Genomic DNA, 12,257 nt, shown 5'->3' on the forward strand with positions numbered 1-12,257 from the left:
AGCTTCATGGGACATACGCCATACTCTCACACGCCCATCAGCTCGATACAACTGGAACCAGGATTCATTGGACCATACCCCATGCCGCCACTCTTTCATGGTCCATTGCTGATGTTCACGGGTCCATGCACGTCATTGAGCTCTGTATTACAAACTATCCGCTTCATTGCCGTATTGATAATGTAATCTAATCAATATATGAAAAATGTTTCCACCTAATTGATACCTTTCTTTTTATTTAGCCTTTGGCTACTTATAAAAACATTAATAATATCAGGATATGTTTCGATCGCTTTGTGATCATCATCAGCTGCTTACATAAAAGCTTAGATAAAAACAGCATACAACAATCATATAGTTGACATTAAAAAACTGGTGTTAGTAAGGGACGTATGGGTTGGAGGGGGAGGGTAGTGTGCGGAGGGGGGGGGTTGTTACTAGGACATTAAACTTAAAATAAATTTAAAAAACTGTCTATGATCCCAAATGTCTTTGGTATCATTTTAAGTCCCGAAGGCTTAATCAAAATCACTTGTTGTATAAAAACTAAATTTTTTTAAAATGTTATGATCCTGAAGAAAAGTTTTTTTGCTAGAGTCTGTTTCTTCTTTATTTGACTTCTTGTTTCTTCCATGTCACTTTTGTACTGTACTATGAAGCGTGATTCTCTTGCTTATCCTTTTTCTAAGTGGAAAAGGTGTGTCCGCTGTTGGTTGAATTAAACAATTTTTGTAATCATAAACTCGTCAGGTCGGATAGCTTGTTGTACAATTCCTATCCAATTTACTTTCTTTACTTCCCGTAATTATGGATGTGGGTCTGATTCTACTTTCCTTGACCTTGTGTATTATATTATATTATATTATATTATATTATATTATATTATATTATATTATATTATATTATATTATATTATATTATATTATATTATATTATATTATATTATATTATATTATATTATATTATATTATATTATATTATATTATTAATGTTTTTATAAGTGGCCAAAGGCTAAATAAAAAGAAAGGTATCATTTAGGTGGAAACATTTTTCATATATTGATTATATTGAGGTCTGTGTCGAGTTGTCAGCAAAGGGACATGAGTTGGTCGTCAGCTGGTGAAGACTATGCGGTGCAGTTGCCTCCTTACAGTCCTGGTAGAAATGGATTCCTGGCTCCCAACATTCGGCTGGACAGTGATCTCGCAGCAGCCCATCGAGCGCTCAGTATGGTTCTGTGGAAGCTGCGTTATGTCCGTTCGTTACAAACCTGTGGTCTTCCCCACATGGCAGTTTATGTGGGTGGTAACATTCTCTCTGTGATATTGAAGATCCACCCCCGACACTGTTGACCTCAGAAACCCGAATTCGCGTGTAATCTCTGCAATGCGCTGATGATCATTCTATGTTCAAAGTTGGTTAACTCGCAACATGTTTCCATCTTCACGAAACTGGTGTCTGTGACAGACTACTCGGCTAGCCACAACGCTCAGGGGTCATACACGGCACATTTTTGTAATGGGACACCCCTTCCCATGACTTTTGGCCACTCATTGTATATAAGATAACTTCAAGGTCCAAAAAATACTGCCTTGAGGAATTTCCCTCTTAATGGTTACAGGATCAGATAATGTTTCACCTACCTGTGCTCTAATTCTCTGAATTCTGTTATGTAGGAATATAGCTACCCATTCAGCCACTCTTTTGTCTAGTCCAGTTGCACTCATTTTTGCCAGTAGTCTCCCATGGTCTAACCCTGTCAAATGCTAGGGGTAGTTCAATCGCGACACTTCAATCCACTTCACCTTCCAAATCTAAGATATTTGCTATATCTTGCTGGAATTCAAGTTGAGCTTCAGTGGAATAACCTTTCCTAAACTCAAACTGCCTTCTACTGGACCAGTTATTAATTTCACAGGCATGTCTAATATAATCAGAAATAATGCTTTCCCGAAGCTTTCATATAACGCATGTCAAACTGACTGGCATGTAATTTTCAGCTTTATGTTTATCACCCTTAAAGGCTTGGGCCTTCCTGCATTAAAGGCCCTGCAGAACTTCACATTACGTCCCAGTCGGTAACAAACAGTAAAGTCTTCATGTCGCTTTTACTTGTATTTTACCAAAGACTATACCAGAACATTTTTCAAACCTACAAACCATGAAGTGACGTATTACAAGAGGACCATAATTTTAATATGATTTTGCATGTGTTTCTAAGGTGCATGTTTTAACGTACACTTTATAAATAATGTATCACTTTTAAAGTGAGCAATCAATTTCAATTTTAGCTGAAGATGGCCCAAACATGTCATAGAAGTGTAAAATTAACTTATAATATAATTATCATAACCAACTTTGAATAGGTGGATCAGATCAATAAATTCTGTTAAAAAATTGAATCTCTTTAATGGTTGTTGGAAGTAAGCAAAGATCTGCAGGAAATGGGAGGGACAGAAAGAGATTGAAATCTCTCAGCAGGATGCTTAAACAAATGAGGTTCCAGGACAAACTGCCAAGAAGGATGACAGGTACCCTCTGGACAAAGGAGAAAAAGAAACAACACAAATAGAGGTTGGATAAATCACTCAATAGTTGAATGTCGTAGACCTTAGCTGGGCTGAGTGGCTCAGACGGTTGAGGCGCTGGCCTTCTGATCCCAACTTGGCAGGTTTGATCCTGGCTCAGTCCTGTGGTATTCGAAGGTGCTCAAATATGTCAACCTCATGTTGGTGGATTTACCGGCATGTAAAAGAACTCGTGCGGGACAAAATTTTGGCACCTCGATGTCTCTGAAAACCATAAAAATGTAGTTAGTGTGACGTAAAGCCAATAACATTATATTATTATTATTATTATTATTATTATTAGTAGTAGTAGTAGTAGTAGTAGTAGTAGTAGTAGTCCTTAGACAGCGTATACAAAACAGGAAGAAAGGATGATGAGGATGATGATGATGATGATGATTAGAATGATGTTTAATTTTGTTACCTGGCCAAGGTAATTTTGACTTCACATTTTTTTTTTTTTTCCACTTCTTATGTCCTAACTTCCCATCTATTTTAAAATGCAAGTCAATGTATAAAGACCGGAATAGAAATGAAAATATACGGTAGATGAATTCGTGAGACATTTCCATGCACTTATGAAACTTAAAACTTGACACGTTTTTTCGAGACTTCACATGAAACTTAAAATCTTATACACAAGATCCTTAAAAAACATAGAAAATCTCTAATACTCCTTGAAGAGAACATGAAAGCTGGATGGAGTGATCAAAGTTGGGGCTCAGAAGCAAAACAGTGTCAGTACCTAAGCCCAGCGCAAGAACCAGACAGCTCCAAAATGTGAAAATGTTCAGGAGAGACAAAAATTTCCTTCATACGTTGGCAGAAACAGTTAAAACAATCCTGACAGCACTTTTTACACTACGCACCAAATCGGTGGAGCAGTACAATTCTTGCACCAGAAAATAGAGATTTTTAAAAAATAATAGTGAAAAAAGGATGAGAAACAATCCTTACCCCGAATATCTGGGAGTTACTCTGGACCGTTCTCTGATTTAGAGAAAACACCTCGAGAATACTGCAGGAAAACTTCGGACCAGGAATAACATCATTCGCAAACTAGCCGGCACAACATGGGGTGCTGATACAAGTACTCTTCGTATGGCAAGCTTTGCACTGGTCTGCTCTGTTGCCGAATACTGTGCACTGGTATGGTATAGAAGTGCTCAATATAATTATTAAATTAATGTAGTAATGGTCCCCATTTCAATACTATAATATGTAATATTCTAAATGACATTAATTATTTAGGGACTAGTTTCGGCCAGGGCTGGCCATCTTCAGTCTTAATGTAAAACATCTAATAACTAAACTAATGTACAAGCACACAATTGACATAAAACAAATGAAACAAATATATACAAATTGACATTAAAAAATTGGGATGAAATTATGATTAAATTTGAAAATAAACAAGGTTCTAACTTCTTGAGTATGCTCATCATTGAGAATATTTCAAGTATTAATTTATATACACAGAACATCTAGTCATTAATAATTCATTAGTAAATGGGAACTGGTAAAAGTTGATCCCGTAGTTCATCACCAAATCATATGACTAACACCACACCACTCAAATAGATTTGGTGATGAACTACGGGATCAACTTTTATCAGGTCCCATAAACCTACGATGAAAGTAGGCCGGTGCCCCATCATACATGTACCACATTTGCAGGCATTTGCAACCAATGTTTACGGGACCTTATTTCCTTAGGTTATTGCGTGATGCCTCCTCTGTAAATATTGGAACATTTTTCAAGGACACGTGTGTGTGTTTTTTTATTGGGTCATTCTGAAATAAATTAGAGCAATAAAATAGACTGTGATTTATTTGTAACAATACAATAGCATGTGCTCATTCCTTTCCTGAACAACTGTACATGTACCAAAGCATGCAGGTATCTCTAGTTCCTATTACAAATTGTATTTTAAAATTTTTCATGTTCTCACCATTAACAAGTTGACACTGAAAAGTCTGGCATGTAACCAATCACTTTATAACAGATGAACTGACTGTCAAGGTTAAACTGATGTTAATATATTGCAAGACAGTTTTCACTATGTAGTAGTAACTGTCTGCACATCTCCCAGAGAATTATGTGCCTACCAGATGCACATGTAAGAAGTTTAATTGCATAGCATTAAGATGGACTTTTTGACATAAAAACTCTTTTTTTGGTTTGTTTTTGTTAAAATTTGTGCTTCATATTGAACTTTTTTCTGGTTACAGCATGTAACATCCTCAGATGACACAAGTGTAGAGCGGTTTGTTCGGAAGACTCCAAATACTGTCACAGGTGAGGTAGCATTTTTCTGCTTTTGATGTTACTTATTTTAAGTATACCAAATTTTAACAATATACAATCTGTTTTAAAATAAATGTATTGATAATTACATGTTACGTAGATCAGACTGTTTTTATTTACATAGTGTTAGGAAATCATACACACACTACTGCCATAAGTTCTGTCAGTACTTTCAATACACATAACTACTGCAGAAAACTATGCAAACCCATTAATATACATATATTCTGGAAAAAATACAAGAAATGCTACAGAATGAACATATATGTGCGACAACACAGCGACGAAGACATTAATGTAACTCATCACTAGCTGCATGAATCACGTCCAGTGGAATATTTTTGACAGCTGACGTGATGAATATTTTAACACTTCAGTATTGTGGAGCTGTTTTTGACATGCTATCGCTTCGAGCTTCTGCCACGGAGAATAATCCAATCGATTGAGGTCTGGAGTTCCACTAGGCCAGTCAACAGCAGCGTTGAATTATGGGACATTAGTTGCCAACCACTGCTGCATTGTTTTTGCTTTGTGTGCAGGAGCACTATCCTGCTGGAAAATCCACATTTTCCTTCAAACAGCTTCAAAATGATACATAGTATCATCTTTTCCAATATTGTCTGGTAGACAGCTGCAGAAGTCTTCACTCCACTTTCCCAAAAAGTGCACCTCCGATGCTCCCCGCCAGGCGACCGCCCAAAATACCACGACAGAAGCAGGGTGATGTCGGTGCTGCACACATGGAAATTTTTCTTTCTTCCTCGAAGGACCGTGCGTTCACACAATCAAATCCGATGTATCTCCTTTCATTTTACTGATAGTAAATGCCGTGTGTATCTTTTATATCCACCAACACGTAAATCATCCTTCAAAATACGTGACATAGTTCATGGAGATATATTCATGTCACGAGACAAAGGATTGTGCTGATTCCTTGCACGAACAGCATTCGCAAATTCTTTTCTGTGTACACACCTAGGACGGCCCAATCTGATGCGATAAACAGTCGCACCCGTTTGTTTAAGCCGTGCTATTCTCCGAAACACAAACCGTTCATTGATATTGAGAGGTTTCAGCGTAGAAAAGATTTCCTTAGCTTGCTTTCAACAATGGAATAACGCCAATACAGTGATATGAGTCTCATACACTCCCCAGTCCATCTTTCACTGGTGCAAGATGTTAGCACACTGCAAGCCAGTTACTGGCAGAGTCATGAAGGTGGACCTTGTGGACGACTACATACAGCATTGCCACACTTCTTCATTCACAATTACCATACTACAGCGCATTTAGCTTTTACTGACAGACCTTACTGCAGTACTGTGTATATACCAGTTCATAAACTTATCTGTTCAAATGATCAGTTTTCTGAAGAACTAATGCAAATTCATGCACTGTCAAAGTACGATGCTAATTATAAGGTTGAAGTAAGTAATGTTACTGTAATACTATCATTAAAAATAAATTGATTTTCATGACTTCCTGCACTATAGAGAATGTAACGTATCATCTTGCCTATTTCATTTGACCAGTAACATTATGACTAAAATTAGTCAATGTAATTGTTTGACATTCTTGGCTCTGAGACACAGAATGAAGACAGAAGTTGATCAAAAATAGATTGGAATGAGGAGGTTAAGGAAAATGTGGTAGTTTTTCACATTGGCACTAACAATGTAAGTCAAGGAGGAACAGGTATCAACATAGTTAGGGATGTGTGGGATCTGGTTATGACAGTGCAAGAGAAGTTTAAGTGAACAGAGATTGTTATCAGTGGGATACTTTCTGGAGGGTGATAGGGGATTTAAATATGACTATGGAATGGGTATGTGTGAAATTGGCAGATGATTGGGATCTGCACTTAGATGGCCTTTGCTTGAACCACAGGGGTACGTATGTTTAGAAGGGTTATTGAAGGAAATTATGTTGCACCAACACAGATAGTTCTTATTGTGATGACGGGATAGGAAAGACTTAGAATTGGGAAGGAAGCGACTGTGGCCTTAATTAAGGTACAGCCCCAGCATATGTCTGGTGTGAAAATGGGGAACCACTGAAAACCATATGCAAGGCTGCCAACAGTGGGGTTCGAACCCATTATCTCCCGAATGCAAACTGACCCCTATGTTACCCAGGTCATGTAGCCAGTCACTTGGAAGATTAAAGAATTTCCAAAATGAAATTTTGTTTAAATAATTATCCACCTGTTCTATATTGTAAAAACTGAAAATGAAAATGAAAACCTACAACCTGTTTTCCAGTCTTTGACCGGGTCAGGGATGTAATGAATGAAGCAGATATAGGCTATTAGTACGATGGGGTCGCCACTCCCAAAGTGATTTATTAATGAATGATAGATGCTATGAAATGAGAATGGAGACTGTTGCTGGAATGAAAGATGACAGGGAAAACCGGAGTATCCGGAGAAAAACCTGTCCCGCCTCCGCTTTGTCCAGCACAAATCTCACATGGAGTGACCGGGATTTGAACCACGGTATCCAGCGGTGAGAGGCTGACACGCTGCCGTCTGAGTCACGAAGGCTCCATTGTAAAAAACTATTTAGTTATAAAAAATAGTTCATTTAATATTAAATTAGGACATGTTTCAGTCCTTGTAGGGACTATCTTCAGCAAACATCAGCAGTACAAGGTAAAATTAAAATAATACAGAGATATTTAAATAAAAAATAAAACACACGGATATATTTAAAGGACATCTTAAATAACCGCTGGTTTGCCTCTAAAAGGGATTAAGAAAACCAACCACTTCCTTTGGTGTTCTTAGAAAAAAAAGTACAAAGACAGTTAAATTAAAAATTAAACACATGGAGAGGTTTAGAATATCTTTTAAAATTCTTGCTGAATAGTATTGAAAAAGAGGATAAAAAACTGTTAATTTTTGGTGTTGAATACAGAGAAGTGAAACTACCGGTGAAGAATTGGAAGCAAAATGTTCCTTTGTTATGGCTATACGTAACCGTCATTAATACTACTGCTGGTTCTTCAATATGGAAGAATTAAGATGATAGTTGTTTGTAATCCAACTCGTACACACGTCAACAACACTTTAGTGTATACCAGTACACTTCAAGACAGGAGAACAATTCAACAGCTTTCATACGTCCCCATCTGATGAATGAATCACCATCAACAGTCGTATGCCTCATTCCATATGAACACTGCGGAGAGGTTTGGAATTTAATCCAGGCTTTCATCACGCAATCTAGTGATTAGAAATCGTATACCACCAACTCTCTTCCTCTGCCGGATCTTGGAACTTGAAAATAGGTGCAATGAGTATGGTATGAAAATTAGCCTCTCGAAGACTAAATTGATGTCAGTAGGTAAGATATTCAACAGAATTGAATGTCAGATTGGTGATACAAAGCTAGAACAGGTCGATTAATTTCAAGTATTTAGGTTGTGTATTCTCCCAGGATGGTAATATAGTAAGTGAGATTAAATCAAGGTGTAGTAAAGCTAATGCAGTGAGCTCACAGTTGCGATCAACCATATTCTGTAAGAAGGAAGTGAGCTCCCAGACGAAACTATCGTTACATCGGTCTGTTTTCAGACCAACTTTGCTTTACGGGAGCGAAAGCTGGGTGGACTCAGGATATCTTATTCACAAGTTAGAAGTAACAGACATGAAAGTAGCAAGAATGATTGCTGGTACAAACAGGTGGGAACAATGGCAGGAGGGTACTTGGAATGAGGAGATAAAGGCTAATTTAGGAATGAACTCGATGGATGAAGCTGTACGCATAAACCGGCTTCGGTGGTGGGGTCATGTGAGGCGAATGGAGGAGGAGAATAATGGACTCTGCTATGGAGGGTAAGAGAAGTAGAGGTAGACCAAGACGACGATGGTTAGACTCGGTTTCTAACGATTTAAAGATAAGAGGTATAGAACTAAATGAGACCACAACACTAGTTGAAAATCGAGGATTGTGGCGACGTTTAGTAAATTCACAGAGGCTTGCAGACTGAACGCTGAAAGGCATAACAGTCTATAATGATAATGTATGTATGTATGTATGTATGTATGTATGTATGTATGTATGTATGTATGTATGTATGTATGTATGTATGGATTTGGAATGGTACAATCCCAGCATGCATCACATCTTTCTTAACTATTTCCCATAATTATGAGTAAATAGCTGGAAATTCAAAAATAACCTTGGATTTATATTTATAGCACATCAAATCTTTGTTTAAATCTCTTAACTCATGCAACAGGATAACTGAATTGCTGTAGGGTAAGCTGATGACACTACATCACCTATTCTTAGACCTGAGGAGCTTCAATTAGTCAGTAGTTTCAAGAGCTCATATGATCATGTTGGTGTTGCCATAAAAAAAAATTTAAAAAAAATATATATATAAAAATTGTCCAACCTGCCCTGGAGACCAGCCTTGTGGAATTCAATATCTCTGTCTCAAAAGTGACTATGAAACTGGTAGAATACTTCTCATACTGTGGAAGCATCTTTTCTAAATGATCCACCTCCTAAGAGGTTGTGGAAAATGGGCTCCCTGCTGATCATCTGGCATTGGGTCTTTAGGATTAAAGACCTAATAGTTCATACCAAACTTGTGGTGTATAATCAAGTCATCATTACAGCGTTACTCTAAGGATGTAAAACCTGGACCCTACACCGCCACGACAACTTCAGAAACTTCGTTCCATCTTAAATATCAAATGGGAGAACCATGCCTCCAATCTGTCAGCTCTTGATAAAGCATGCATGAACAGTGTAGAAGCCTCTATCATTGGCTATCAGTTTCAGTGGACTGGATATCTCTACTGTATATCTGTTTGAGCAAGAGCATTGCAGAAATGAAGAGGTTAAAATGACTTATATGCATACTCTGTCAATTGCAGCCTCGTCCTCCCTCGTCCATCAAGTGCAATCTATGTAGAAGCATGTTGATGTAAGTGATGTTATGTGTGTATAAATGAAAACAATTTTTCGTGTGATATAGGTTATTAGTGAAGAGATAATCGAATACTTTTAATCGTCGAATAATCTCCATCCAGTTATTTAGATAATTGAATAAAATAATCAAAATACCAATTTCAGGTTCCCTATGAATATCATATCATATCAAAGTAATCAAATGAGTCTTAAATATCGTTTAGTTGTATCGCATAGAATATTTGGATGTGTCATGAATCAATTTTTTGATTTAAGCGAATAGAACTCCTCTTATGAAAAATAGAAATACACCTTTTTTCAAACATATCCCCAAATGTTGAAACTAAGTGAGTGAATTAATTGTCGTAATAACATCACTTTTTATTTGATTATTTCAATTGCCTCATTCATTCGAATGAATAATAAACATTTTTTTAAAATCTAATGGAAAAGTCCACTGTTTGATTGCTTCATTGATTCGAATGGAGTTTTTGATGGAACGGACTGGAAAAATATTCACTATTCAATTGCTTCATTCATTTGAATGAATAATCAAAAAATAATCCAATGGGAAATATAATTGAATAATCGAATTTGGTGGCTCCAAGTAGCCTATGCAGTGGCCTCCACGGTATGCGGTAGCCATGTATCTTGGTAGGTGTGCTATTTACCAACTGATGAGTCCAACTTAGCACCCTGGGGCGAAACGCTGGCAACCAGGAATGAGTTAGCTGGAAAATTTATAATGTCCAATAACGTACCAACTAAAATGAAATAATCAAATAAGCTATTATTTTGTGTTCGATTACCCCAGACGTCATCACGTAGTTGCTCTAGGGAGCCGGTGTTACTTGCTCCACTCGGGACGGGTGTTTGTCACGTGACAAGAGAGCAGCAGTCAGGCGGGTTGCATACTGTGGCCGTACTGTACTTGCGCCACTGGCCTTCAGTACATTCTACGTCATACACTTCCCCTACTTGCTCGCTAAGCTGCTCTCGTTCCTCAACAGCGGGGAGCAAACTGGCTCCGAAGGCATTTCGCTCTCAATTGACGATGCCTGGATTATCCCATCAGTAGTTTATATAGCTCATGTATTATACGATAGATTATGTTTATCACTTGTAAATAATCTTTCATGTGTTCCAAATTGTTCAGGACCTTTCTAGTTGTATGTGTGTTAAGTGAACTCTGGATTAAGGTAATGCTATGCTTATCACTTGTGAGTAGCCCACCTGGTGGCCATAATCGTTAAGTGTCAAGTCCATGTGGGCTGACACCATAATTAGCCTGTTTGAGTCCTGTTGTTTGAAAAATAATTCACCATCAGAATGTTGGCTGGCAGGATAGGAGAAAAGTGGTGGTATACAATTTCTAATCACTAGATTGCGTGTCAAAAGCCTTGATTAAATTCCAAACCTCTCCATAGTGCTCAACTGGAATGAGGTCATATGACTCTGTTGATGCTGATTCATACCTCGAATGGGAGCATAAAGCCTTGAGTAGACCCCTTGGTGCTATTCAACAGGAATAAGGTATGTGCTGGCACTGGGTTTCACCCTTTCCCTTCGTACTATCATATATCACATCATTAATCTCATTTCATTAACTTCTCTGATGAGGTTGATGTCATGAAGGGCACCTGGTTGTAAAAACTCGCTATGAAGATTCATCTCACTTCATAACCTACCCTGTAGAAAAACGGGACAAGAGTTGGATATACATACATATGAAAGTGGAGTTCCATTTTTCGTTAGGTGTTCCCTATTTCTGTGGTTAGTAGTGTGGTAATTAAATAATAGTGACTTTAATATAATGCTGCTGTTTTTAATTGGTATGTTTGTTGTTGTTTATCTAAGAAAGTCAAATTTATTCCTATTTCTAGCTGTGAGTGCCAGTTGTTCACTGGATTTGATGACAGTGCGAGTAGCCATGGCGAGACCATTTAGTGGGACGCTGTATGCTCGTGGATTTCCATTGGAGTGTCGAGCGCAAGGATCGGGTCACAAGGAAGCCGCCATACAGCTTGCCACATCTGGTTGTGGTGTAAGAGTTGAGCCTTCTGAGGTTAGTGGTAAACATTTATAGAAATGCTGAAATTTCCATTGACAAAAAGCTTCATTTTCTGTATTGATCATAATGTTATACTACAGTCATTATATCAGACTAACCCAGTTTAATTTTACTACAGATATACATATACATTTTATATAAATATATAGTTTATTAGAGAAGAAGATTGTCATATAAAACATGTTTGTTTGTTTGGTTTTTTTTGGGGGGGGGGGGGGGAACCTATAAACGAACTCAACAAAACCAATTTGTTTCAGCACTTGGTTGAATGATCATTTTGCTATTACTTTATTTCTTCCTTTTTTCAGATCTTATTGCACAGGATGGCTTTTGCAGTATTAAACAAACGGCTCAGTGTATTAACAACATAACTTTTCCCCGATACAATT

At 37.5% G+C, this 12,257-nt stretch overlaps 1 protein-coding gene across 1 annotated transcript in view; it reads left to right on the plus strand.

Annotated features, from left to right (window-relative positions):
* The first annotated feature begins 1,100 nt into the window (after positions 1 to 1,100).
* The window catches only part of cyr (cypher), a 53,509-nt gene continuing 42,352 nt past the window's right edge, over positions 1,101 to 12,257 (plus strand). Inside the window, exons 1-3 of the mRNA XM_067147984.2 lie at positions 1,101 to 1,298; positions 4,800 to 4,866; positions 11,681 to 11,862. Coding sequence (XP_067004085.2) covers positions 1,101 to 1,298; positions 4,800 to 4,866; positions 11,681 to 11,862 — 447 coding nt within the window. The remainder of the gene's footprint in view (positions 1,299 to 4,799; positions 4,867 to 11,680; positions 11,863 to 12,257) is intronic.

Source organism: Anabrus simplex, chromosome 5, assembly GCF_040414725.1.
Source record: "Anabrus simplex isolate iqAnaSimp1 chromosome 5, ASM4041472v1, whole genome shotgun sequence".
Classification (NCBI taxonomy): Eukaryota; Metazoa; Arthropoda; class Insecta; order Orthoptera; family Tettigoniidae; genus Anabrus; species Anabrus simplex.